The sequence below is a fragment of the Pseudopodoces humilis genome, chromosome 3, assembly GCF_049639895.1.
Source record: "Pseudopodoces humilis isolate 2021_Gansu_Grassland_sample_001 chromosome 3, ASM4963989v1, whole genome shotgun sequence".
Lineage (NCBI taxonomy): Eukaryota > Metazoa > Chordata > Aves > Passeriformes > Paridae > Pseudopodoces > Pseudopodoces humilis.
Window position 1 is genome coordinate 26,644,084 of NC_142202.1, and position 27,127 is coordinate 26,671,210.

Sequence of the window (27,127 nt, forward strand, 5' to 3'; positions counted from 1 at the left end):
CCATAGAACATTAATTAAGTCAACATTCTTGTGTCCAATTTTGTCTGAAGTTATTACAGCCCTTGTATTTTCTGTATTCACCTGCTTCAGCAAACTTTTTTTTTTAAACTCTAGAGTATGTTGGAGAATGAGTGGTTTCACTATTATAATCTGGAGTTTTTGAGACTTATACCAACTATTTTAATCCTTAGAGGCTTTCTTGACCATCTTATTCACTTTCTTAAAATATTCCCACTAATATCCTTAAATATTTTTAAAGCCAAAATATATATGCAGTGCCTCCCCCAATCAGATTGTCTAATTGCTGTATAGTGTGGTGTGTACATGCCCTCAAATTGGAATTTATGTTGACTGGCTAGTATAATCAATTTTTCCATCGCATTTAATTTTAGAATAAACCATATTTATTTCCCTTATATTAAATTCAGGAAATAAATTATAGTTGAAGCAATAAGATTTTTCCAGGCTTCTCTAATATTAAGTCTAAATTAATTTGGTATTTCAGATTATTCTACCAATTGTAGGAGTTATGTTGGCCCAATACATCAGAGAATGTTTGCAGGCTTTACTGCTGTTTCTGAGGGGCTATTGGGAGGCAGAAGGAGTCTTTAAGCATAGATGGTCTACTAGATGCTGGCAAAATTTAAGCAGGTTTTCTCACAGGAGGACCCAGGACTGGTCCAGTTATATGGTGAGAGGCTTTGTTAGAACTACAGCCACTATTAGAATCAATGCAAACCTGATGTTCAGAGCACAGACAAGATTTAAAGGAGAGCCTGATACCACTGACATGTTTCAAGCAGCAGGACTGGTGGGTATAGCCAAATTCTCTGATAATTTAAGGAAGCTTTAATGCAGTGAAGCCACTGTAGCAAATACCACAAACATCTTTGGTTGGGGTAGATGATGTATCCAATCACATTGTACTTGCCTTCCATTTAACTTCTTAATTACCCTGGATGGGCCCACAGCTTGCCCAGTGCAAGTATGACAGGGTATAAATCAAAAGGCACATAAACAAATGCAGGAGCAGGAAAGGAGTTCACACCTAAGACTGGCTTAAAGAAAATGATTAATATTTGGTATTAATAAAAGGTCTATCTGTAATTTGAAATGGATTAACTAAAGAGCTATTTTAAGGTTAATGGACTAACAGTAATTCCTGGTGACAGTGAAATGCTTTCTTCATTTCAGCATTTAGTGCAGGCAGTGTTCTAGTTATCCCAATCCAGATATGAGATTTTTAGAAAATGTAGAGTATAAGGATGGCAGCTCTTTTGTGGTAGGAACAAATTACAGCTTTTAACTATATTTTTTTAAAACAACTTATTCACTAATACTCCATATATTATTTAGAGCTGAATTTGAGAGCAACTGATGGATCCACTGTGTTCTTTCATGCAGATTTTGTACTCCAGGGAACAGAGTAATTGGTAGCTGGGAAGCTTCTTTTAGGATTTTAATCTCCACCCACAGAAAACAGAGTGCAACCCTGAACAGGATCTAGCTATATTCAGTAGTAGAAGTGAAACATAAAAGTATATGCCTAAAAAAAGCAATTGAATGTTAAAGAGTTTAAACTTCCTTTGCTGATGTTTTGAAGTTACTTCTGCTTTCTATTGATGAATGTCCACAGCTTTGGAAAAGACAGGTTTACTGCTTTTTTCTTCTAAGTCAGGGCAAGAGCCTGACACTGGCAGGGAAAAAGCCTGTCAAATATCGTAGTTTCAAAGTAGTTTCAGTTACTGTGGTTGTGAAATTTGGAACCCACTCCAACAATTAAGCATGCTCTAGCTAATTGACAAGCCTGTGTACAAAACTAGAGTGGATACTCAAAATGGCACAAGAGTATGACAAATAATGACAAGTAATCACCTCCTTGCTACTGCAGAATTTCTGCCTGTGCTTGTTTTTCTTAAAGTTCATGAGAATAACAGCTCTCTTCCCACAGCTGCTGACTTCCAAATGGAAAGATAAGCCAAGCAGAAACTGTTCTGAGGAAGTCCTCACAGTTTTTCTGAAATTCTAGTGACAATGTTTAAAACCTAGCGAATCATTGAAGGGTGTTTTCGAGGGTGTGACTAGAGGTTAATAATCTGGTAATGTGGCTGTTGCCAAGGAAACAAAAATTTAATTTTCTGGCTCATTTCAAACATGGACTTGGAATTACATTTCTGTCTCTATGTTTAATAAACAAATCATTGCAATATTTGTGAGATTCAATTAAGATGGGGAGTTACATGGGGAAGATGGAAACTGCTGCAGGAGCCCTAATAAACTGGTGCTTACTGTGGAAGGTATAAATCCAGCATTTATCTGTGTCTCTGCAATGCCTGGGCTCAGTCTTAGTTATCTATGTTGCAAAACCCACCAAAATTCTATGGTAGGAATGGTAAGGCATTAGTTCACTGAGAAAGACCAAAGGAAGCCTTGCAGAGAGAAGCTGGGGCATCTTACCTCCAGCTGTTAGCTAAAACATAGGACAAAAATCCACCTTCTCTGTTGCTAGAGAGAACTCTGACTTACAACAAGGTCAATGCTCCTAGGTACTTGTCTTGCCTCAGTATTGTAAGCCCTGGCAGTAGGACTGCTGGCTTTAAATGCTGAGACTCTAAATATCCTAAATAATCTTTTCACACTAACTCCTCTCCCACGCTCCCAAAAAACAGACAAAGGCATTAATATTCCACTGATAGTGTTCTTGATCCTGAATTTCTATTCCATCTGATCCTTTGCTGGGTTTTGCTAATAGGAAGCACAGAGGTCCCTTCTGATCCTTCCTACTGCCCTGAACACTAAGAACAGGACTGTAAAGTTTTTAAGAGACAAGCAAAATTCTAAGGAGGGTTCTAAATATCACCTCTGTGTATGATCCAAAATAGAACATTTGAGTGCATCAAATAGCCTTAATCAAAAAGCCTAGCTTTGTATGGATGATTCTACAGCAGTCACACCTGCTCATTTCTCTAAAAATACTAATCTTTGATCTGCAAGTATGTTTGAATCATAAGCCTTTTGGTTTTTTCCTTAAGTGAACACTTTTTGAATGGTAATCTTTTGTATATTCTCATAGAGAAACTAGTTTCTATCAGTATTAACACATTTTTCAAAATATTTATATTCACATATAGTTATCTTCATATGCAGATTTTGCTCTAACAGTGACACTAACTAACCTGGAATAGTGTTAAACATTCAGAAAGTTTGCCTCAACAATCTTCATGAAATACAAATACAGTTTCTGAATATAACTTAAAATACAGACAACAATTTAATATTTCAGATAACAGAATTTTTCTTCCTTAGGAAGACTATGATCGTCTGAGACCTTTATCTTACCCTATGACCGATGTCTTCCTTATCTGCTTCTCAGTGGTAAACCCTGCTTCATTTCAAAATGTGAAGGAAGAGTGGGTACCGGAGTTGAAGGAATATGCACCTAATGTTCCCTTTTTACTAGTAGGAACACAGGTATATTTGGTTCTGTTCTACTTTATTTACACAATTAGGATCATTATATGGTGCCTTTTTTTCTGGGCTGGAAGTTCAGGCCCAACAGGACCTGAGCAGCACCTCCTTCTACCTTTGGAGGAATAAGCCTTACAGGTGGCAGAAACACATAGATATGTGTTGTTCTCAAATGAGCATCTATGTTTTGTTAAAAAAACTTATGTCCATTGTAAATAGGGTGGCAAGATGGACTGCATGTCTCCCATGTGACTATCTAAAAAGTCATGAGACTTACGGAACAAAATTGTCTGCTCATGACCACGTTACTGGAATTACTTGGGTCTACAGCTATTAGTCACATGTAATATTTGCTGAAGCAAAGGAAAAGGGGAGAAGTGAGACAATTTCCTCTTGCTTCTTGTGGGTAGTGGATTGCGCTTCATTTATGGAGTGACCCACATGTTGGTGTTACCTTTGGGTTAATCTTTCTGCCACTGCATTTGGTATTCTTAGATGATCACATCTAACTGAAGCGCTGAATTACAGAATTAATGTTTCTTCCTTCTGGATTAAAGATTCACATCTTAAATTTAGGGCTTTTGAATCAGGAAGGGTCCATGATCTGAATCATGACACAACTCCATTTTTACAGAGATAATATTCCATTGAATAATTCTCCTTTAAAAAGAGGGTATCATATTGCCTGCTGACTTTTGTTTAGAGAAAGTATTCCAGCATGACTTCAATTTTTCTTGCTAGATTGATCTCCGTGATGACCCAAAAACTCTGGCAAGACTGAATGATATGAAAGAGAAGCCCGTATCTGTGGAGCAAGGACAGAAGTTAGCAAAAGAGGTAAACTGGATACTCGTAAATTAAACCAAGCAACAAAGAACAACAACAACAGAACACTCCTATTTCTACTTGACTTTGTCTTCCTTTAGAACTTTTATGTGTAGCTTTTAGCAGTCCACATGTGAAATCTTGTGACTGCTTACCAGTTATTTAGACTTATTTACATTAATGAATATAGGTAACAAGCAGACCTATGTAATTACACTTTCTTGTCAGTAACAGTTCTAATTTTCAGTGTAGACACTTGTAAGAGCTATACAAGCTATATAAATATTAGTCAAAGATAATTAAAATCCACAGACTGGTTGAGGTTGGAATCAAAATGTTGGAAGCATATTTAGACATTATTTGAGAATGTTATACTACCATTGTAACTACTGTGTAGATAATGCTTATTTGGACACTTACAGAGCCTTTATTTTTGAAACACAAATGGGTCATGTAATTCTTTTTTGCTCTTCAATTATCAACCATATCTTAGGCCTCCACTGCCAATCTAAAGAACTTATTTGTTTCCCACAGAAACCGACAAACTTAAATACCTTCCAGATCTTTGGACAAAAGACAAATCTTATTTTCTCCTACAAGGGGGTGCACATGGAGATAACTTTTTTAGATTGCAGCCAAACATTGTAATGTTGCATTGGTGGGGGGGGCGGGGGGAGCAGAAGTGCCCAGATAGAATTGAACAGCTGAGGTATACTGCTATTGAATTAACTTATTTTCTCGACAGATAGGAGCCTACTGCTATGTGGAGTGTTCAGCTTTAACACAGAAAGGACTGAAGACTGTTTTTGATGAAGCTATTATAGCCATTCTAACTCCAAAGAAACACACAGTGAAGAAGAGAATAGGTTCAAGATGCATAAACTGCTGTTTGATCACGTGAGAGACATTTGACAATGGCCAGGCTTACTGTGAAATTCTACTGATTTTAAGTACAATGCATTAAGTACATAGTGAATTTGTTCCAGGTTTGAAAGTCAAACCTATGATTCTGCCTTCTACAACCAGTTAAATCCAGAGGAATAAAATCAAACTCAACGAACTTGTAATAAGAAGCCACCACATCTGTTACAAATATTTTATTCAGACTGGAAGGTACAATCTCTCAGGGTTACACAGTCTAGAGGAAGCAAAAACTGCACCACGCTGAAATGGCATCTGTGTGATTTTATTGAGTGGAGATGCTTGGCCTGAAATACTCTAACTGAATTTGGACAGCCTTCTGCTTTGACTATATATATCTATATATATCTTTAAAAACCCCAACTTTTGCACAGTCTGTATGGAATCTGCACAAAGAAATACCTTGTCTCTTTTTGCTCGTTATCTGCTTTTGTATGTGAGCTGCTTCCGGTTCCAGTGTATCCACAGAGGTGCAATAATCAGACCAGCCATATAGCCAAAGGTAGCTCCGAGGGAACAGGAAATGGGCCATACCTGAGGGGAGAATGCAAGGTAAAAGCAGACAATGAGGAAAATCTCTGTGGGTTTTTGTACTTCATGAGCACAAAGTCTAGGTACTGCAAGACAGTAGTCATATTCTACTTTAAAGCTTGATGTGCTTTCCTAAAAATGCCAAAGGCATGACAATCATCTTCATAAACACTAAATACCATTGTATAATTTTTAATTAATATGCATTAAAATGTAAGCAGGCTTCTGGCTATTGCAGACTTTAGTTTGATAGTTAAAAAACTCTATGGAAAAAAAACCCTTAGAGGTATTTATATCCCCTAAAGCATTCAGCTGACCTAACTTCCTACTGTGCTGCACACGTTTTTGTACACCTACAGATTTCTCAGCAATTTCTCCTTTCAATCTCTCATGGTGTTTTGAAACTTTTAGGTGTGTATAGATGAATTAGTAGTATTCAAATAAGGCCAGAGACTGTGATGAATAGAGGTTTGTTGGCTTTTTTTCTTGAAAAGTATGTAAGAGGATAATTTTCCCTCTGGCTAGCAGTAGGGAGGGAACACAAATTTGGAAGCTGACTGAACATCTTACACCCAGATCATCAAACTTTTAGTAAGCTAGTAATGTCAAAGAGAGCTTTAATTATATGCTCTATTTTACAGTATAAGAAAAGGAAGCCAACTCAATAGAGCTGACTCACTTTAACAAACCATCTTGTACTGAGCCAGAGTAATAATGGAATTCTCCCCTGCCCCCCCCCTTTTTTTTTTTAATTGGTAATGATTTGCAGGGAGGAGTGGCCAAACGAAGACTTAACCAGTTTGTCATCAGATGTAGCTTATAGTACCAGTCCACTACATACTGCATTTGATGACTCTCAACTAAGGTGGTAATTCATTTATTTATTTTAGAATAAACAGAATTCCCAGGCCTCTTCAAAATTCTCCTTTGCACTGTTTTTTTCCAGGACAGTTTTGTAGTTCCTGCTGTGTAATGCATATTCCTAAAGCAAGTACAGACTGGACTCTCCTTTCATTTTTTAAGTTAAGGGGGTATTTCCCCCCTCTATAGTACCTGAGACTGAGAAACGTGCTTAGACCATAGAGGAAATAGCCCAGTCTCCAGCCTTCTTTTCTACTTCATTTTGACTTGCAATTCATGAATATCATGAATATCAAATGAACTTACAACAGTAATGGTACTGGCTCCTCCTTTCATTCATTTTCCTAGCTCTGATTCTTCTCTTTACTTCATTATCACATAAAAGAATATATTTCTTCACATCCTTTGATCATGCGAATTTTAACTATGAATAAGAGTAATGTATTTTGTCCTCTGCTCTTTCATCTTCAACCTCCTCAGTTGTTTCATCTTCACATTCCTTAGCATTTACAGCTTTATATGTTATCTGGAGGTCTTAAGGAGTGTAGCAAAGCTGAATATTAAACAAGATGCCTTAGGTACTCTTTATTGACCTTGTTTCATTCTTTCACTTTCATACATTCTGTCTCTGCTGCTTGTTTTTGTTGCTGAGTATTTCAGCAGTTGCCTCTCAAGCCAAAGATTTGCTTGTTTTTATTCATTTACTGTGTATTGCAGATCATCTATAAAAAGCCTTGAGAGGCTTTGGCATGGTAAGGTACAAAATATATTTCAAACTCACACAAGTTTGGGGCTTTGGCTAAACTTACACTTCAGGCGAATCTTTTCAACTTCTAAATGAAATGAAATTATTCCTAGCATTTTGCATATTAACACATATCTAAAGGACAAAACAATAAAAAAAGTCTCTGAAACCCTTTCGCCCACAGTAACATGCAGATGGAACACAAGTCATACTTTTTTATCCACTGATGAAGTCAAATACCACTCTAATATCCACAAAACTACGGACAAAGGTTTCTTAACTTGGTGGTGCTTTTACATCAAATGTGCTGAGTGATCAATGATCAATCCTTCATTGAATTTTTACCTACATTAGGTGAATTTGTAGTCACCTATTTGATTTACAGAACTATAGGAACCTAGATGATGGACTCTGAATTGATCATATTCCCTTAACTAGAGAGAAAATATCTCTGATGACCCAATGACCCTGTATACTGTGCTATTTTGTGTATAATGGGTGATTATTGATATGATTAAAAAGATCTCTGCTGACTGTTGTAGCCTCTTGCACCAGACTGAACTGCAACTCGGGATGTGTTTTTTCAATAGCTATGCTAATATTAATTATGCCTCTGTCAGTCTTCTAAAACATTCTATTTTTGCTTTAGTTTTTAAAAGTCAGTGTTACCTTACATAAGTTTCAGGCTGTCTTAACAGTTGAATCTCTGACCTCTGAACACTCGCAAATGGCAGGTGGCAAAGATATGGAACAAAGGGAAGAAAACATAAAACATGCCATCTCCCATCTATGAATAAGACAGAAAGAGACACCACCTCATCCCTTTTAGTGGCATGGAACAGAAGGGTACTAGCAGGTATTTATTCTTACTGTGCTGCTTGGACACCCCAAAGTGGCTCTGAGGGCATTTTGGCCTTTTGAAAACTCCCTAAGCACAGCAGTTAAAAGCCTGGACTTAAGAGCATTGCTGTCCTTATGCTATTTTGTGTAACCCTCATCACAGGGCAAAACCCCCTAACAAACACGTAATAATACCAGTTTTGCACCTTTTATTCTTGACTGATGGCTTTTAGGCTACACATAGCCTGAGGCGCCCATGGGTATATCTAAAGCAGCAAGTTGTCAAAAACAGATTAAGGCTATGGCTCTTAAGCACATCAGCTGCACTGAAATAACACCACTTTCACATGCTTTTGACTGTCTATGAAAATGGGTTACTTCCTTCAGTGGAAGTGGGTTGCTTTATTTTGTATTAGATGCTGGCCTCATTTTTCTGAGATCAAATTACTTTCTTTTGGACCTTTTAAAATTACTTTGACTTACCCAATTGGCCTGCTTTTGCCCTCTCTTTCATAAAATCTCAAACTTGGTTTAAAGTCCTTGACTTGGTATGAACTGCTGGCAAGTGATAAAAATGTAAGCAGCAAATATCTGTCTGTCTGTTTCAAGAAATTCCATTCTGCTAGCTCAAAATATGCAACTTGTAATACACCCCTGTCTCCCCCTGAGAACTTTTCAGCTCAGTTCCTCCTATATCATGCTCCCTTCTGCCTTGAGGAAGCTCACATATCCTGCCCCGTTACTGATGTCATGTCTGGGCTGGGTCAGCAGCAGGGGAACAAGATGTTAGGCCACATGGCCTGGCTGCACTTTTGTTGAGGGGAAAAAAGGCTGATATGCAGAGAAAAGTGGGGGGAGCGCAGGAGATAGAACAGAACATTTTTCATTAAGCTGTCATGAAATGTCTTATCTGTCTCAGCATCTGGGAAGCAGCAGCTACCATTTTCACAGCCTAATAACAAGAAGAATCAGTTTACATAACAAACGCATGATGAAAAGGGCAATTTTAACAACCTGTAGATGATTACTAGGAACCTGAACAGCAGCTTAGCAAAAACAAATCTTAACAAGAATAAAAAAATGCATTTTAATGGACAGAGCATGAGCCAGTGTTTAATGCAAAATGATTCTGACTTCTGCTATTCATTTAAATTTTCTTTTTGTCTTTTCATCTGGCAGCAGTGTTAGGACTTCCTAGGAATTTCTTTAGGCTAGATAAATAGACACAGCAGAACTGCAAGGTTTTTAGTATATATTAGAACTAATTTTAAGAATTATGACTCAAAATAGGAATTGCCAACCTTTCACGACAAAATGAGCTGGTTTTCCGCAACGCTCTTTAGAACAGCTAAGGTTCTACGATGTGAGAATGCTTAGCATATTGCATGGAAAGCAGAGCATGTTGCAGGATCCCAGCAAGGTATCTTAGCTCTGCTGGACTGTGCATGTAGCTAGCTAAACCAGAATTCGGACTGCATGACAGCTTTGTCATCTATTAAAGAGTCTTGCATCCCATGCAAGGGAATTACATAGACACTGATAAAGACAAAGGCCAGATTCTTATAGACCAGAGGAACAACATCAAGTTTTTAAAGATGTTATGAAGTAAGCAGCTGCCTGCTGGAACTTTCATTATACAAATGCAAATACAGTGAGGCAATCTACTGTACTTACTTATCTTTTTAGTAAACTTAAGAGTGTTTTTCTCATATTCCTAAACATTATTTTTTGTATGCTTACTGTTTCAAAAGGCTAATTTCTGACTGTCAATTAGAAGGCTATGTAATAATTTTTGTTTCATTTTAAAACTGAATAAATGAGCACAATTATTTTCCCTCCCTGTTTCTAACATGCCTTAAATTCCTGACTGTTTAGTCTGTACTGTTTTAAAAACTTCAGTACATGCCTTTAATCTGTTTGGTTGCATGCACACATTAGCTACAAGTGTCTTATCACATTGTACAGAATGTGTGTGTTGACCAGCACACACCAAGAAGCAAGCGTGAGGTTTTTTTCAGGCTGGTATTTGTAACTAGAAGTTGGTTTCATGGATTTGTGTTCTATAGTTATAGCAAGCATAACTGCCTTTGATCTCACCATTAACATTTACATTGATAAAACACATTATTAAATAAACAATGATAACCACACTAAAGTGGAACAAGCTTCTACCTCTGTTTAGAACATCTCCAACTGCGTATTATCCCTCCTCACATTAAGCAGCTACTCTTATAACAAAACTTTCACAGCAGGTAGTAGATCCAAAAAGGAATACAAGAAGGAAACTCTCTGAGCTGTGTTAAGAAGAACTAAAGTAGAGTGAAAGTTCATAGTCCTCTTTCAGCTTACTTGAGTAAGGATCAAGAACTGCACCCAAGATTCTCCAGATTATTTTTCAGGCTACGAATGTCTGAGAGGTATCTAAGGCTAATATTTACAGTCATAGCGGCTAAATTACATAGCAGTCAGACAACTCAGGTGAGCTATATCAGCACTACCTATTATGTTTGCAGTATCCACTATGAAGTAGGAATATAGCAATTTTACTTCTACATAATGATAACACTGTAGAATACTGTTTCCAAGTCACTTTTTACCACTAGCAACAGGTACTACAGATTAAAATTATGCTACAAACATCCCCCAGACGCATGGAAGGGCATGCACATAACAAACGCAGAGATATGATTTAGAAGTCTGTCATCAAAACACGCAATAAACCCAGGAACTCTTCAGTGAGCTAAATCCATTTGTTGTCAGTGGCAAATGCTGTGTCTGGAATAATAGTTCCACCACATATAGTGTGCTGATAAAGTTGTGGTCTTTAACTATTCTGTGTTGTTCTGCAACTAATTTCCTCAGGCTGAGTTGAGAAAGGATGTACCTAGTAAGTCCTACATCATCCCGTTCTGTTTCAGTGGTGGTGTCTTTTAAAGTTCCACTTCTCAGTGACTTGTGAAACCAGGATCCTGATCACATGTGGTTATTAAAAGTACACCATCAACTTGAAAAAGGCTATCTGGAAAAACTAAGCAACTGTAACAAAAGAAGTTGTTTTCTATTTCTTTGTAGAACTGTCCTAGCTAACTGTAACCCTTACATACCCACTGTGCTTCAGAGGCCTAGAGGCAAAAGGAGATGGATGTACAAGTCTAAATTGCCTAGAACAGCCTTATTTAAATCATCACAATTAAGTGCTGCAAACTGTTTTAAAAATTGCTGAAAAATAAGATAACCATCTCAAAACATCTCATCTGGCAAGATGAGTCTCCCAGTTTAATTGAAACATGCCTGTCAGAACAAAAAGTTTGGGTTTTTTTTTTTGTTTTTAATATAGAAATGTAACTATTGACATAACCTGCATTCCTGTAAGGCAATTGTCTTTACCTTTGTCTGAGATCGGCAGAATTCTACAGACCTACAACCAGAAATAACAATAGACTAGGCGTCCCTGACCAACTGTTTTGTATAGTTACAAAATTTTTCTTAAAGCTAGAAGAGGAGTAACGTACATGGCATGCTTAAAACTTGCTTTAAGAACAACATCAGAATAATGAAAAAAAATGAAACATAGGACACAAACTGACTTTCAGCACTGTATTTTATACTTCTAACAGAAATGCTTTATATATTTTTCATTTTAATTCTCAAACATTATTTAGATAATTAACGTTAGTTTATTTCTGAAACAATATTCTGTTCCTGTTAATTAAGTAATATTTAGTTAGTACAAAAGTTGTTGTTTGCTTAAAAAGTGCAATTATTTTTAAGAGTAGAGAGGGACACTAATCTGAATATCCCCTGTATGAAATATTTTTCAAACATAAACATGAAAAATAAAGTGAAGATTTTCTGAGACATCTGTATTTATCTCAGTTTTGTTGCATGTCACAAGATGTATGTATAAAGAAGCAATATGTTTCCTTTGGTTTGTAAATAAGTCAGGATGAAGCAGAATTTGCACATTAGTCATTAGCACATGAATTGGAACTCTTGTTACGAAATTCATCATCAGGTTTACTCCACAGAACCCTAAAGAACTTTTAAGTTAAAACAAATTCTAGTGAAAGATACATAGGATGCTGACATCTGATTTTCTGACCAGGTAAGATCCAGGTAATAGTACAAAAGACTTCTCAGCTTCTACTCATACATCTCATACCAGGTAATTTTTCAGTTCTTCTATTAAGTTTGCAGGAAAATATGTTAGACCCAAACCAGACTGCCAAGGGCAGGGAAACAGATTAACAAAAATGAAACCAACGTTGTTTTTTCTTTGAAGGACACAAGGCAGAAAAGTGATAGCAGAAGAGCTGTCACATGTATGAGTGTGGAAATTCAGACAAATATCTTACAGAATAGTTCAGACAGCTTTCTTTAATACTGTCCTGGGATTCTCAGTACTCTCTCCAACCTCTTGTTTGCTTTAGGTAAGTGACTACAGACCATTTTCATTTGAAGCCATTTCTATGAGCAAACCAGACTCCACAGAAGTAGCTTTACATTCTCCCTTTCTGAATGATTTGTCAATTTAAAAATTGACTGTAGACACTCTTAAGCTGTATACAGTTTAAAGTGTAGACACCAGATTTGATTAAGTGCTAAATCCCAATTAAGTGGAAAAATATGCCAGTTCAAGACACAGTGACTTTTTCTGTAAACCTTATCCCATATTATATTGTTCTAACAAAGCGAAATCAATAGCAATAGCATTTTTCATCCCAAACTCACAACACATTTCTGTACCAGCTGGATATTTTGCAGTTTTGACAATTTTTGACATTCCTGGGCTACCAACAGAGCCCAAGGGAAGAAGCAACAATCCTTTGGTTTGCTTTATCACATGGTATTTCTCAACTATTGCTGATCCATCCAGTTCTTGTAGTACCAATTTTACCTTGTCTGTGACAGTCTGCCAATAATGAATTGTCTGAAGTTACAGGTGGCAATGCAGCTGTGTTTCCATTGCATGTTGTTATACCACAAATACAAGCTATAATCAATATAAACATCAGAACCAGATTTTGCAATAAACAAGCTTACAGGCCTTAACACTGCTCCCTAAAATAATAATACCACTTTAGTCTTCCCCAAGTAGTAACACTTAAATCACATTTTCTGCTTTAAAGCTGAACCATTTCCACTACAGATGAAAAAAAAAAACTGTTTACAGCACAAAGGCTAAAATACAAAAAGGAAAACAATCACTAATGAAACCTCTTTTTATCTCAAAAGCTGGTCTTGAGGTTCAAAGACTAAGCTGTTCTATTTGAATCCATTTTTGGATAGGAAAAGGGTAAATCCAAAATTGTAATCCTCAAGCTCTCTGCTTTTAGGCTAATACAAGAAACAGCTGATGTCAGAAGCACAACAGCTTAATACTTTACTCATGCAGATGTCTAGAAGTAATTTAGTTTTGACTGGGTTCTGATTACTTTTAAGTCTACATTAAGATCTACATGATTTCTTTCTGACCTTGCTTGAGACTTAAATCTGCAGGCATTCCCTTAAACATACCAGCTGGAGTTCGTATACAGAGTTCTATGCAAACTTCAGTTCTATGTAAAACACTCCTAGTCCTTGTATTTGGAGAAGATTAAAAATATCATTAATCCTGCAGCTGTATTATGCACAGGTATTTTTATGTTCAGTAAGTTAGTGGTTAGGTCACTCAAGCGCAATTGGCACTGAAGCTCTTCTACCCAAACTAAACAGATCTCTAACAACAGCAGACTCTTATGAGGATCATTCTTCTTTCCCCTGGCTGAGGTTGAAGACAACACAGAAAGCACCTCTTTTATTGTTACAGTGAAAGAATTTACTATGAGTTTCTGTAATCACCTGACATCAGGTAGCAAAAGGAATACTCTTGGGAAAAGGAGCTTTGTGCCAGTGACCAGTGAACTTCTGAAGAACAGAAACATTCTCAAAACGTCTGAGACAGCCATGCAGCTACTACATGCAATACCTGGGTTGCTAAATCCATACTGTTCAGTAGGAAGACAAAAGACATCAGCTGTTGTATGAGGTTTGGTTTGCCCAGAACCTGATTCACAATTTATCTCAGCTTGGCTGAGCTGGGCAAGCTGGAAAACAGTGTTTCCTGGGCAAATACTGAAAATACATGGCCGGGACACTGCCACCACTTCTATGGTTTGGTGACCAATATTTAAGAGATCACCTTCACAAAAATAATAGGTTATTAATAGGTGATTGAAAACTTCTGAGAGTTGTGAGCAGGATCCTTGACAAGCTATTTTAAAGAGGTTGATTTCTGCCTTGAAGATCTGTTACAATTTTAGGGCTTCACTGTGTTGCTTTGCTGAAAAAACTGGACTTGTGAAAACTACATTACATTTTAACAAAGACTTCTTTCATCTCCCCTAATACAGCAGATCTTAAATTAGCATTTAAAACTGCAGTTTTCAAAGACTGTTGGAGCGGCAGCCTGAGAACTGATAAGCAAACTTCTCTATGGCTGCTCTTGAACTACCCACATCATTAATGATCTAACAGGTCAGACTCAAAATGGAACAAAAAATTTCTTCCCCCACCCCACTATTTAAAACTCTACAAGGTGTAAGATGGAGATGTGAGGATGGGAAAAATGAGCAGAAGGGAAAGAACAGCAGCAAATGCTCTAGAACTAATCAAAAGAAAATTGCTTTGATGTAGAACTTGAGAGTCATAAACTCCTTCCTGCTAACCTTGGTATAGGAGTTATGTCAGAAATTAGGGTGGAGATGGTGAAGGAAAAGGGAAATTGCAGACACACGGGGAGCACTGGAAAGCATTCACACCCAGAAACAGTAAGTGACAAATTTGGGTATCTGAAGTTTCTGCAGATGCTTTGCTGTTCTGAGGAGTCAGATAGTATAGTTTTAGATGTTTAAGTGTAGATTATAGAGTTAAATTTGCAGTCATGTTTGGCTTTTATTAACTTGGAAGAGTTTTCAAACAGAGAAGGTTTTCAGATCATTATCAAACTTGTGTCTCCTGCTATTGGAAGATGTGGGAACGGACAAAAAGCTAAAAATTTACTTTACCTAAGTATCCGTCTTCAGCTACTAGTATCTTCGTTTTGTTAATCAGAGCCCCCTGACCTAAGTTTTCCTCATATCATTGGTGCATAAAAGCTGGAGGTTTTATACACAGCATATTAGCAAAGTCTGAGATTTTGGGAATAAAACAAACCTGCCAGATGAGACATGCTACTTTAAAATCCATTTAAGTGCAGCTATAAGCCACAGCACATCTATAATATCACAGAGGAAACTGTGCTGCCTGTTACACTGATTTCTGGGAGAAATCTCCAAAACAATCTGCTTAAGAACAGGCCTGGTAGACACTACTCAGTTAAAAGTGTATTAAGTTTGGTAACCAGGTGAAAGAAAACCTCTACTGAGCACATGTAGGAAAACGTTGTTACTAGTGCCATAATTTTTTGGCAATTGCAGACTTCAGTTACATTTAATTTAAGCATTTCTCCATGCCAAAAAACATAGTAAGAAAATAGCATAAGCATTTGAATTTATAAAGATAGAATCTGCAATGCCAGCTTCATGTTTTTCCTTGTTCAACTAAAAAGCTAATGTTTGCCTTCCTTTGAAATCAGAAGTGTTTAGTACAGTGCTTCGGCTACACCATTTCACAAACCAATCTAAATCCATTTAAAATACCTTCTGGTAAGTGCTTTTATGGAAGACAGAGGGGAGCTAAAACATCAGGAAAGCATCTTTCTTTCCCTACCTGTGAACAATAAAAGCTACTAGACTGAAGGCGAACTTGAAGCCATCTTCATTTCACATTTCTCCTCCAGCTTGTCTAGTTTCTCACCCAAATCATTAGAGCTCTATTTCATTATAAAATTTGCATGCAACAGATACTCACAAGTATGTAACAAAGAACCTATTTAAACTGCAAGTAAAAATAATGCATTTCACTTCCTTACACCCTATACACAGATGTTTCCAATGAGTTTTTAAAAGTTTGGTGTAACTCCGTAGGAACAGCATATGATCAAGTGCAATACACCTGAACAGCTTCAGAGCAATTTTGTGTAGTGTGCATTTCCAGAAAATTAATATTTTACACATTTATGGTAAGGGTGCACATACTAACCTGCCAAGGTCGATCCCAGTCAAGAGGAATAGGAAATGCTCCAAACCAAGCTCCAAGTAAACTGCACATGGAAGTAATCTGTAGACTGCTTTCCCAGATGGACATAGCTCTGTAAAAAGTGTGTTACAAGTTTTTAACAACAGCAGAAGTTACCATGGAAGAGAGTTGGATCAGATTCCTCCCAAAAGTTTTGAGGCTACGAACAGATATAAAATTTCCCATATATTTGATAATAGCATGCAGGTTTCTCCTAAAACATACAAACTAGAAGTAAAATCTAAGTTGCATATTTTAGCTATAATTACAATCCTTTTATACCACACTTTCAGGATTTTTTTTTTTGAGATGTTTACTGCAAAAGCTAATTTATGTTACCTGGAAATACTCCTACTGAGCTTGAAACACTGCTAGACTGAGCAAATAAATCTATCTTGATAACTGTGTGCATTGAAGAGAGAGGCAGACATGAAAGAGTATTGTGGGACTATACAGAAAAGTGCAAGCACAGTCGCAATGGATTCTGTGGTGTAGACATATTTGATGATTACAACAACTCAAAATTTAACACAGAAGTCCACTATGAGAATATTTCAAAACAAGTTTCCATCAACTGGAAAGAAACACTGCAAGTAAATGTAACTGCACATTGGAGCCCTTTGATAGCAGTGCATCCAACTTCAAGTATGCTGGCTGCAGGATAAATTTTTTGCACACTGAAGAACTCTCACACTAGCAGTCATGGCACATATTGTAAGAGATGTTAAATTAATTCAATTCTGTTTATAGCCTTCTGCCACTACTGATTTCAAAAAGTTTTTGTAAATTTGGATTTCTGTTTAACAGATGAGTGCTTACTATCATCAGCGTACCAACTGACTGCTCTGCTTTGCTCATCAGGCCATGAGCATTTGGGTACTTGGTACCAATTAAGAAATGAGCAACAGAAGTTCAGAACACAGTAGGGCACAGTTTAAAGACAGGAGAAGCAGGCTAGAATCACTGCTTCAATCAGTACAGCAGGAGATCTGAGTTTTAAGTTTGCTACATCTCAGGCTATAAATGTACACCTAGCTTCAGCTAACAGAGGAAAATATACAGGCATTTATATGGCTCGAAAATTAGACGCACAGTAAACTTCGAACTTCGCATGTGCTGTTTAGGTTGCATGACATGAACACTTGGTTTTGGAAAGAATAAAATTTCTTTACTTCCGAGTACACACTGCTGTACTTGCTATTGACCAAACAGCTCACAAATTTAAAGCAAAAATTTTTCAATGTTTGCAGAAATAGAAGTAAAAGAAAAAAGTAATGACAGTGCAAGGTTCACATTTTAAGTAGAACTGCTTCTTCTACAATACCATGATTCCTTTAATTAAATATACTCCAGTTTACAATTCTACTGGTATGAGATTCTTTTCTTGAAGAGAAAAGTCCTGATGCAACTGTAAAACTGTTTAGGAGCCTCCACTCAGAAAATTCTTATGAATTATTTTCAGAAGCTGAATAACTGAGCAGAGAGCTCTTAGGCAGAACAAGGAAGAGAATATTCACTACAGCCTTAAAGCAGCTGAAGAGACGACAGAATACACCAAGGACTGACTGAGGTACAGTTATACCTCACAAGATATATTGTGTGTGTGACAGATTCACCAGAGACTGGTGTACCATATGGAGATACCAGACTTAGCCCAAATGCAAAACAACAGAATTAACAAGGCACGGTGTGCCCAAGTGAAAAACAGCCATTGGCAGTTTGACAACTATTTCAGCTGCTAATTGAATCCCTCTACAGCATGGACTGGCTACTCATAGACAACCTGACTTGTCCTCCAGCATTATCCTGAAGGAGCAGTGTTCCCATTGCTCACTTTTCTTTTTTAAACCACCACATAAACTCCTCATTTGCATGAGACTAACGACTGCAGCAATGTTTATGAGCTTTACATTTTCCAGGTTTCTTTCATTTTAAACTAAGATAATCCTGCAGAGAAAACTAGCAATGTTTAAGATAATAAATGAACACTAGTGGCAGAAAGGTCTTTAGAAGCCTAAAGCAATTATTTAAATTTAAATAATTTATTAATACAATAAATTCAGTTCAGCCTTAAATAATGTTTGAAGTAAGAAGTTAGCTGACATAATCTACTGAGACAGTTTCCTCATAGACAACATTTAGAATTCTTGGCTGCAGCAGGACTAAATACTAAGCAGTCCTTGGTATGTGATGATGTCTACACTTACAAGGGACAATTCAAGTCTGTAACAGAGTATGCAGTTCACAAACAAAGTGATAAAATAGACATAATGAAAACAGGAAGGAGCCCTAACATCACAGTTTTTTACTATTTTTTGGCAATATCCAAATAGAATCTCTTTTCTACCCTGGTAACACGTTATATTTGCTATTATACCAGAAATTTCAACACAATTTCTCAGAGCAGTGACTTGAAATAAACAGTCTCCAAAAGGAGCGAGCGGGAAAAAAAAAAAAAAGGCAACTGAAAACTGGTTTCTTAAAGACTTTTATGCAGGAGGCTGTTTCAGCTAGGTCACTGAAACACTATTTAAATAACAGCCACATGCTGCCATTAATGCTGATAACCCTTTCTGTAGCTTTTACTTCTCTCTAACTGCACACAGCAGCACATGACAGCTTATGATCAGTGTTATGACACTGACATCAGTCACAACTCTAGATGTCAGAATAAGGAGCTCAGAGATGCTGGAGTGGGCCCACCCCTTTTCAAATGCAGAATTAGCAAAAAGGGCCCTATTTATAGCCAACTAAGAATGGAAGGGTTTGTGATGTAGAATACACATACATTCTCACACATTCTATGTGCACATAAAGTCTAAATTGCACTCAGATACTTTTTTAAAACTAATTCTTTTTTCATATTAAGCTATACACTTAATCAGACTTTCAAACTTACTGTTTAGTGCAATTCCCTAAACTCTGCTTCCAAGGAAAGCAGCTCTGTTAATTTTACCTAACAATCCATTTCTTCTATTTAACTAGTTCCACCTCATTCCACATGGTTAAGTTAGAGACAACCTTTTAATATATTATGTATCATGTGTAATATATCACTCATCTCATGCCCAGACCTCAGATGTTTCAATTTCATGAGGTCAAATGAAAAATAAGAGGATTATTTTTAAATGAGCAGCGTTCTACAATCCATAAAGAAACCTGCTACAATATTTCTTTTTAGTCTATATTCACTCAAAGCGCGAACAAACATAATTAATAAGCATTTTACTCAGATAATGTCACATGGCTCACTAGTAAGAACTACTAACAAGTCCTCAGAGCAAAAGTGTAAAAACAAGAAAACTGTTTCCTATGCAATGATTACACTGAAATTGCATTAAGATCTAGACTACAAAAGAAAGAAGTCAACAGGCATTCAAAATCTACCTGGGACAAACTGGCTGATATTGTCAAACATGTTACTCCAATTCAGCTGTTATTTCCAGCAGCAAAACCTCCAGAGATGACCAAGTGAATCAGCAATGATTTATTTTGGCTAAATAACTCCTTGCTTTTATTACAGTATATTTACACTTCCACTGACAAAGAACAAGTGTAAACTACTTGAATAAGGACTCAAGATATTTTTCATTAATTTGAGAACTGAGATAAACCAAAATTTAATACCTGAAATTAGTATTAAAGTGTAGCTTTTTCCTTCCCTATAGGAGTACAAACCAAGAATAATTCAATAGGTCAGTAGTGTAATACAACTTTTCACTTTCTTCTGAGATGAGACTTCACCATTACAAACTATTAAAAGAGAATGAATACTAAAATCTCATTGAATCTCAAGCATATATAAAGCCTCTTTATGCTTCACTGTCCCAGCCTTTCAACATGCTATTATTGATGGAATGAAAAAAGGCAGAAGAAATGGAAATCTTCTAAAAAATACATTATCTTTGATACATGCTAATGCCATGGCTGCCATGAAAATGGCAGGTGAAAATGCAGTTAGAAGGCTTGTTTTACTTTAAACATAATCCTGAAATATTAATGCTTCAAAACTTTGACACTCAAAACAGCTTACTTTGAAATTGAAAAAAGAGTGTAGGTTAAGATTACATACTTAAGACCACAGTAAGTCATGTGTTATTTTCAACATTATATTAAAGCTTAGAACAGTGCTTGTTTTGACTTCTTATTCCTATTTTAAAAGTTGTATTTACAAAGGTACTACTGGATCACGTGCAAGATTCTCCATGTACAGCTCAGTGTCAGGTCTCCCCTTTATTTGACAACCATTATACAGGATTGCACAATGTTTTATTCCAGTAGAATATGTGCTGAAAACTTTACTTCCTTCAAATGCATATAAAGTGAGATTTAGCATCTGAACACCAAAAAGAAAAAGCTGTTTTTCTCAATCAGTGTCTTCAAATAAATCTTTCTTTGTCAGAAAAGCTTTCATATGTCTGTAATCACAAATACAAAAATCACCCATCATTCAGGAAGTTTTCCTTACAAGAAATTCCATTATATATTGCTTACATCAATTCTGACCATTTCTATTCAGAGAAATATCAGAAACTTTAGTTAGAACTTACCCATTTTTACTAAATACCCGTATCCATGCCTGTATGTTTGGTCCCAGCAAACATAAGCACTGTAAAGTAGTAAATGTAGACAGAAGAACTGCAAACAAAAATGTCTCAGTCACTGACCTACAAAAAGAAAAAGAATATTACTAAATAAAGTGAGGTGGTTGCTAATGTTCTAAAAGTTCCAATATTTAAAGCCCCTCTAACTCAACTTGTGGAAGCATGTGTGTTTTCTTAAACTTCATATAGAAGAATATAATATTTTCTTCTTATTTCTTCTTCTTTCTTCTCTACTATTCTCTGTAGAATAGTAAAGGAAGCTGGAAAAAGTTCTGCTGTTATCTTGGGTGAGATGTAGTAATTTTTTGAAATGCCTGATACCTGTAACATTTCTGAAAAACCACAAGTGTACCTCAGATAGATCATTAGTTCTAAATTGAAGTATACTTGGATATTTACTTCCATTATTCCACTTATTTTTTCAGTTTGATGTTGCGACAGCAACAAAGAAACCAAACTACATGATACTATTGTTAGTCAGCAATTTAGTGCATCTCTCAAAACCCAGGTTGCTTCATACTTCTTTCTTTAAACTTTGATAAAAGTTAAAACACTAATAGCAAAAGGATGAAAGATATGCAAAATGTGTGGCTTAGAATCTTATAGGGAAAATGACTAAATGAAACTCCAAAAAATGTTTGAGCCATATGTTTAACATAAAAAACAAACCAGAACAACAACCCAAAACCAAAAGAAAGCTAAAACAGCCACCATTCTTTCCCCAGCTAGGAGCTTATCCCTTAACTTCCAGTGTACCAGAAAATGCACAAGTACTTATATCAACATCTGCAAGGAGAGCTGCCCCTTAGAATGTTTAGAGAAAGAGAGGGTTTTCTGACTTACTCTATGAGAGGTGCTCCATAAAGAACAATAATCGCATGAAATAGTATGCAAGACATGAAAAAGTATATACAGCATTTTAGAAATCTGGATATCTAAAAAAAAGCAATGAAATATCAGAATAGTGCTTCAAAATGAAACATAAGTAACAAAGTCTGTATCTTATCAACAGCATTGTACTCTAATTACTTTTTAATTTCAGCTGCAGCTATAATAGCATGGCATATTTCAAAAAGTTTTCCATCAATTAATACTTTAAATAATTAATTTAAAAATACTACACTCTACCTACATTTTTTTTCATGCATCCCATTGAACAGGGCAAACATACAAAAAATATAATCAGAAGTAATTTTATTGGATATTTTTACACTTCTGTTTTACTGTCATATTCATTCAACAAAAGGCAACTCTCACAAAAAAAAATTCAAAGCACAAAAACATACCATATAAAAAAGTCTGCTACACAGAGAATAAAAATTACATTAACTAAAACTACAATTTGAACTTTACATCTTAAATTCTGAATGTATTTGAGAAATTTCCATAACTTTCTATAGCCTGGAAAACACATAATTTTCTATGAACTTAAACAAGTTTCTGGGTACTCACTATATCATGTAGAAGCCAAAACACTTGATAAACAGTTCTGGTTAGGTCTGTTCTGATCAGGTCACCAATGCAAAATCCGTAACTTTCCTTGAACCCTTATTTTTCTTTATTTATTCCTTTCTATATTTATTTCCTGGGATGAAATCTCACCTAGAATATGAAGCGTGCTTCATTTCTAAATCACAGATGGTTAAAATACTTGCTTTCCATCATGGTTTTGTGCATTTCACATCCTACTCAGTCAGCAAAACTAGACAGAAGCTTTGCATACAAAGATACGCTCAAAGGGACAATGACTTAAATGTTTAAGAACCACCTCAGAGCACTACATACTGCCTGGCTCAGCAAGTCAAGAGTACAAGACTATCCACCTGATTTCAAAACTCTGGGGCAAGTCTCGTGCTGCTCCAAAATCACTCTGCTCAAAAGGGATTCATACCTTTAATGCTCCTCGTTGCAAACTCTTAACTACAAAAAGTTTCTCACAACTTTAGATTCTTCTGTATGCAAATTTCATCATAGAAGGAAATGCAGGCATTTTAATACTTTTCCATATGATTTTTTAAGTTGTTCAAATGTAGCACAGTATCTTTCTTATGTGTCAGATTCTGTAATTCTTTTTTTCTCTTATTACAAACTTACAACTACACACGAGAAACGTGTGAAGACATTTCTTCTTGGTATATCCACTTATCAGAATGAGCCAGGCCTGGACTACAAAATGAGTTCTGTGCCATTTAATTTTGCCAGGTGTTAGCACCATGCAAATTCTTGGGACTACAAAAAACATTACATTGACAAGAAACAGGAAAGCATAGAATCACTCACCTGAACAGGTTATTTACAGGTAGAGAAAGTTTAACGTTATGAAAATACTTTAAAAATCTGTTTCAAAAGCTGCTACACTCAACTCACTAGTGGAAAATAAGAATTCACCATCAAAAATTGTCTTCTTTCTCACTTATTATTTCAGAGAATTTGCTTCCCCTCGGTATTGTCTGGTAGCAACTTATGAATTAAAAAAAAAAATTCTTACCTTGTGAGCAAAGAAACGTCTCTTAGGAGACTGATTTGGTTTAAGGACTAAATGCAAGATTATATTAAGGGTAGCAACACAAACAGAACAAACACACAGCCACGTGAGGTGCGTTCCCAGGACACTGAATCCGTCCAGGAAGAAAGCCGGGACAACCGCGGCCAGGACGACGGACAGAGCGCAAAGGAGGTTGGCAGCCAGAAGCCTCCTGATTTCCGCCTCCCTCATGGTGCCCGGGCAGCGGCACCTGCAAGACACCGAGTCCCGGCCCGTCACCAACACACGGCAGCAACGCCGCCGGGCAGCATCTTCCCCAGCCGCAACGCGCAGAGCAGGGCTCTGGGGCCGGGCTGGGGACGAAGATGAGGATTTTGGGGCAGGAAATGGCGTTTATTCAAAAAAACCAAATCCCGCGCGGGTCGCAGGCACCAGCCGCGCCCCTTACCGCGGAGCGCGCGGCACCACCCGGCAGCGGAAAACATCGGGGGCCGGCCGGCGGCACTTCCGGGGCGGTGCCGGAAGTGGCGGTGGCTGTGGAGGGGCCGCCATGGTGTGCGACAAGTGTGAGTACGTGGGTATGGTGGTGGTGGTGGTGGGGGGGGAATCCTGCCCACCCGCCGGGCCCTGCCCGACCCTGCCCGCAGGTATCCCCGGCTGCCCTGGGCGGAGCAACAGCCTGGGGTCCTGGGCTACTCAAGGCGGGCCGCGGGTGGCGGTTCCCGTTAGGGCCCTGTGTGAGCTGTCGTTCTCCCCTGTGTGAGCTGTCATTCTCCGCCTGTAGAGCGTATTAATACGCATAGTTTAAATGATTCTGTCCTGTATCAGCAATAGCGTGAGCAGCAGGACCGGGGAAGGCACTGTTCCGCTGTACTCGGCACTGGTGAGGCCGCATCTCGAGTGCTGCGTTCAGTTCCGGGTCCCTCACTACAAAAAAGACACTGAGGTGGTGAAGCGGTTCAAATAAGGGCAACAAAGTTGGTGGAGGGTCTGGAGCACAAGGTTCTGATGAGGAGCGGCCGAGGGTGGTGGGTTGTTTAGTCTGGAGAGGAGGAGGCTCAGGGATGGCCTTATGCCCTCCCTCTTCAGCTCCCTGACAGGAGGTTGTAGCCAGGTAGGGATCAGCCTCTTCTCCCAGACAGCAAGCAACAGGACAAGAGGACATAGTCTTACACTGGGCCAGGGGACATTTAGTTTGGACGTGGAAGAATTTCTTCCAAGTCATGGAGATTAGACATTGGAATGTGCTGCCCAGGATGGCAGTGGAGTCACCATCCCTGCAAGTGTGTAAGGAAAGACTAGTTATGGCTCTCAGTGCCGTGGGCTAGTTATATGGTGTTGATCAGTCACAGGCTGGACACAATCAACTCAGAGGGCTTTTCCAACCTAAGTGACTCTGTGCTTCTGAGTTTTTTCCCTTTGTAATGTTTCCCTATGTAGGCGAGAAGAAACTTGGAACGGTGATCACTCCTGATACATGGAAAGATGGTGCAAGAAACACTACAGGTAACCTCGGCAAGGTTTAGCAACTTGGTTTTGAGGTATTGTAAAGCCAGTTGGGCACCTGAGCTATGTTACCATCTTAAGATCAAAACTTTATATTACTAATCAGCTTAAATATTAAGTCATGTACTTTCCCTCCCATGTGGATTTAATGCAGTGGGAATTTATTTGTCCAGGATTCTTCAGTATTGAATTTATCTGTTTTTGTTTTCCGGTTTTCAGCTTCTTGCATGGGAGGACAATACATAGAGTATTTAAACAGAGTATAAAGTGTTCTGCTACCCTGTCCCGTACTGCTGTGCTGAATATTTTATCTCTCTTTGTGACTTTATTTGTGTATCTGTAAAAGCTGTAAATTAAGGTTTTTAAAGTATACTTGGAACGGAGAAATTTATTCAGTTATTGATTTATTTTTTTTTGTAGAAAGCGGTGGTCGCAAATTAAATGAAAACAAGGCATTGACCTCAAAGAAGGCAAGGTTAGTACTTAACACTGATTTTGGCTAAGAACATCAGTTAGAAAACTAACTGAGGCCTGTTTCCTGTATACCTCGGCAACTACTCCAAACTTGTCCAAAATACACCTAATAAATTAAAATTGCAGGGATTATGGTATTTGATTAGTTGGTAAAAATACGTCCATGCATATTTCATGAGTGCTTTCTGCTCAGTCATAGAGTGTGGGCAAGTACTTTACTGCAGTTCCCACTGGAATTGCTAGGATTGGATGCTTTTGTAGGAGAGAACCCAAGAATACTTATTTTCTGTGCTAATATTGCCAGGATAATCTCTTGAGTATTTCCTTCATGTCTGCAGGAATTTCTGTTTGCAAGGGGGCAAGGTGCTGCTGGAAGGTGTTTAAGTTCAAAGTCATGTAGTATCTTCATAAAAATAAATATTTTTAGTTCTGCATTTGCAAAGTTGTTGTCTGCGATGGAAGTAATGTCTCTTCATGGGGAGAGTGGGAGCTTTTCTGCATACTTTGCATAGCCTATTTGAAATAATTCTTATATGTCCATTTTCTAAATTACAGTTTTTGCTGGAGTTTCCTACTGCACCCTCTGGCTTAGACTTTTTAGGATAAGGCAGAAAAATTACTTCATTTCAAGGTGTATAAATAAAATAGTTTTCCTTTTTCCCAGGTTTGACCCTTATGGAAAGAACAAATTTGCAATATGTCGGATTTGTAAGAGTTCTGTCCATCAGCCAGGGTCCCACTATTGTCAAGGATGTGCCTATAAAAAAGGTGAGTTTCACTTTGTGCCAAAATGCCCCAGTTTGGTTTGGAACAAGAGAGGAGGTACAACACTTGAATTTGTATTTTTGAAGAGAGAGCTAAAATGAGATTTAATTGCTATCTTCAACTACTGATAGGCAGGCAGAGGGGACATGGAGTCAGTCTCTTAGGTACATAGTAGTAGAATAAGAAGTTGGAGTACACAGGTTACAGTGTGGAAGATTCTAATTACATACAAGGAAAGCAATTTTTCAGTCTGGGAGTGATCAAATATTCTAGTAACCAGTACCATCAGAGGTTGTGGAATCTTTACAGGAGGTATTCAGAGCATGACTTGAACAGTCCTGAGTCAGCCTTATCCAAGTTGGCTGTTTTGAGTGGGGCAGGACTAGAGACTGAAGGAGATTCTTTTAAATCTTTGTCATTCTGTATTTCTGCTGCTTTTAGAATGTTTCCAGTATCTGAAGCAGTACATTTGGAAAAATAACTCTAAGCTTAATCTTGACATAGAGAACTGTCATCTAATATGTTTGATTTTCCTTAATTTAAAAAAACCCAGGTGTTGTAAAACTCAATTGCTTGTTGCAGTCCCTTTTATGGTCCCTTCTCTTCCCATTTTTATAAATAGCTACATCTAAAATTCCTGGATGGAAAAAAACCCATCATGAAGTCAGTTACATGATTTAATGCCAAGGAATTCTTATAGCACATGAAATGAACTGATTTTTAGATGTAGAGCTGCAGCTAACCAGTAGTAAGCTTTGTTTGTGGAATTAATTGTTCAGTAATATGTGCTGTGTCACCAAGTCAGTGGTGTAGGTATGTTGCCTGCTAGGTCCTCCCCAGATGGCTGCCTGAACCCCACATGGTAGAACCTTGTACTCTTAAATTTATGTCTGGTTTGGGTGGGCTTCAGCTTTGCATGCTCTGATGTTTCTCCTGCATGGGCAG

General features: G+C 37.5%; 3 protein-coding genes across 4 annotated transcripts in view; 2 read left to right on the forward strand and 1 right to left on the reverse strand.

Annotated features, from left to right (window-relative positions):
- Positions 1-12,049, forward strand: part of RHOQ (ras homolog family member Q) — a 24,088-nt gene extending 12,039 nt beyond the window's left edge. Inside the window, exons 3-5 of one of the 2 annotated variants that reach the window (XM_005523395.2) lie at positions 3,307-3,471; positions 4,210-4,305; positions 5,039-12,049. In XM_005523395.2, the coding sequence (XP_005523452.1) occupies positions 3,307-3,471; positions 4,210-4,305; positions 5,039-5,194 (417 nt within the window). In that variant the 3' untranslated portion in view covers positions 5,195-12,049. The remainder of the gene's footprint in view (positions 1-3,306; positions 3,472-4,209; positions 4,306-5,038) is intronic. The other variant, XM_088052734.1, reaches the window with a different exon arrangement.
- On the reverse strand, positions 5,376-23,925 carry PIGF (phosphatidylinositol glycan anchor biosynthesis class F). Its single transcript, XM_005523393.2, has 6 exons — positions 23,886-23,925; positions 23,441-23,687; positions 21,796-21,887; positions 20,899-21,015; positions 16,313-16,421; positions 5,376-5,748 (listed from the first exon to the last, which is right to left on the reverse strand). Exons 2-6 carry the CDS (start codon positions 23,666-23,668, stop codon positions 5,635-5,637), a joined length of 660 nt encoding a protein of 219 aa, XP_005523450.1. The 5' UTR covers positions 23,669-23,687; positions 23,886-23,925; the 3' UTR covers positions 5,376-5,634.
- The window catches only part of CRIPT (CXXC repeat containing interactor of PDZ3 domain), a 6,969-nt gene continuing 3,763 nt past the window's right edge, over positions 23,922-27,127 (forward strand). The window contains exons 1-4 of the mRNA XM_005523396.3: positions 23,922-24,003; positions 24,878-24,943; positions 25,364-25,418; positions 26,082-26,185. Coding sequence (XP_005523453.1) covers positions 23,988-24,003; positions 24,878-24,943; positions 25,364-25,418; positions 26,082-26,185 — 241 coding nt within the window. The 5' untranslated portion in view covers positions 23,922-23,987. The remainder of the gene's footprint in view (positions 24,004-24,877; positions 24,944-25,363; positions 25,419-26,081; positions 26,186-27,127) is intronic.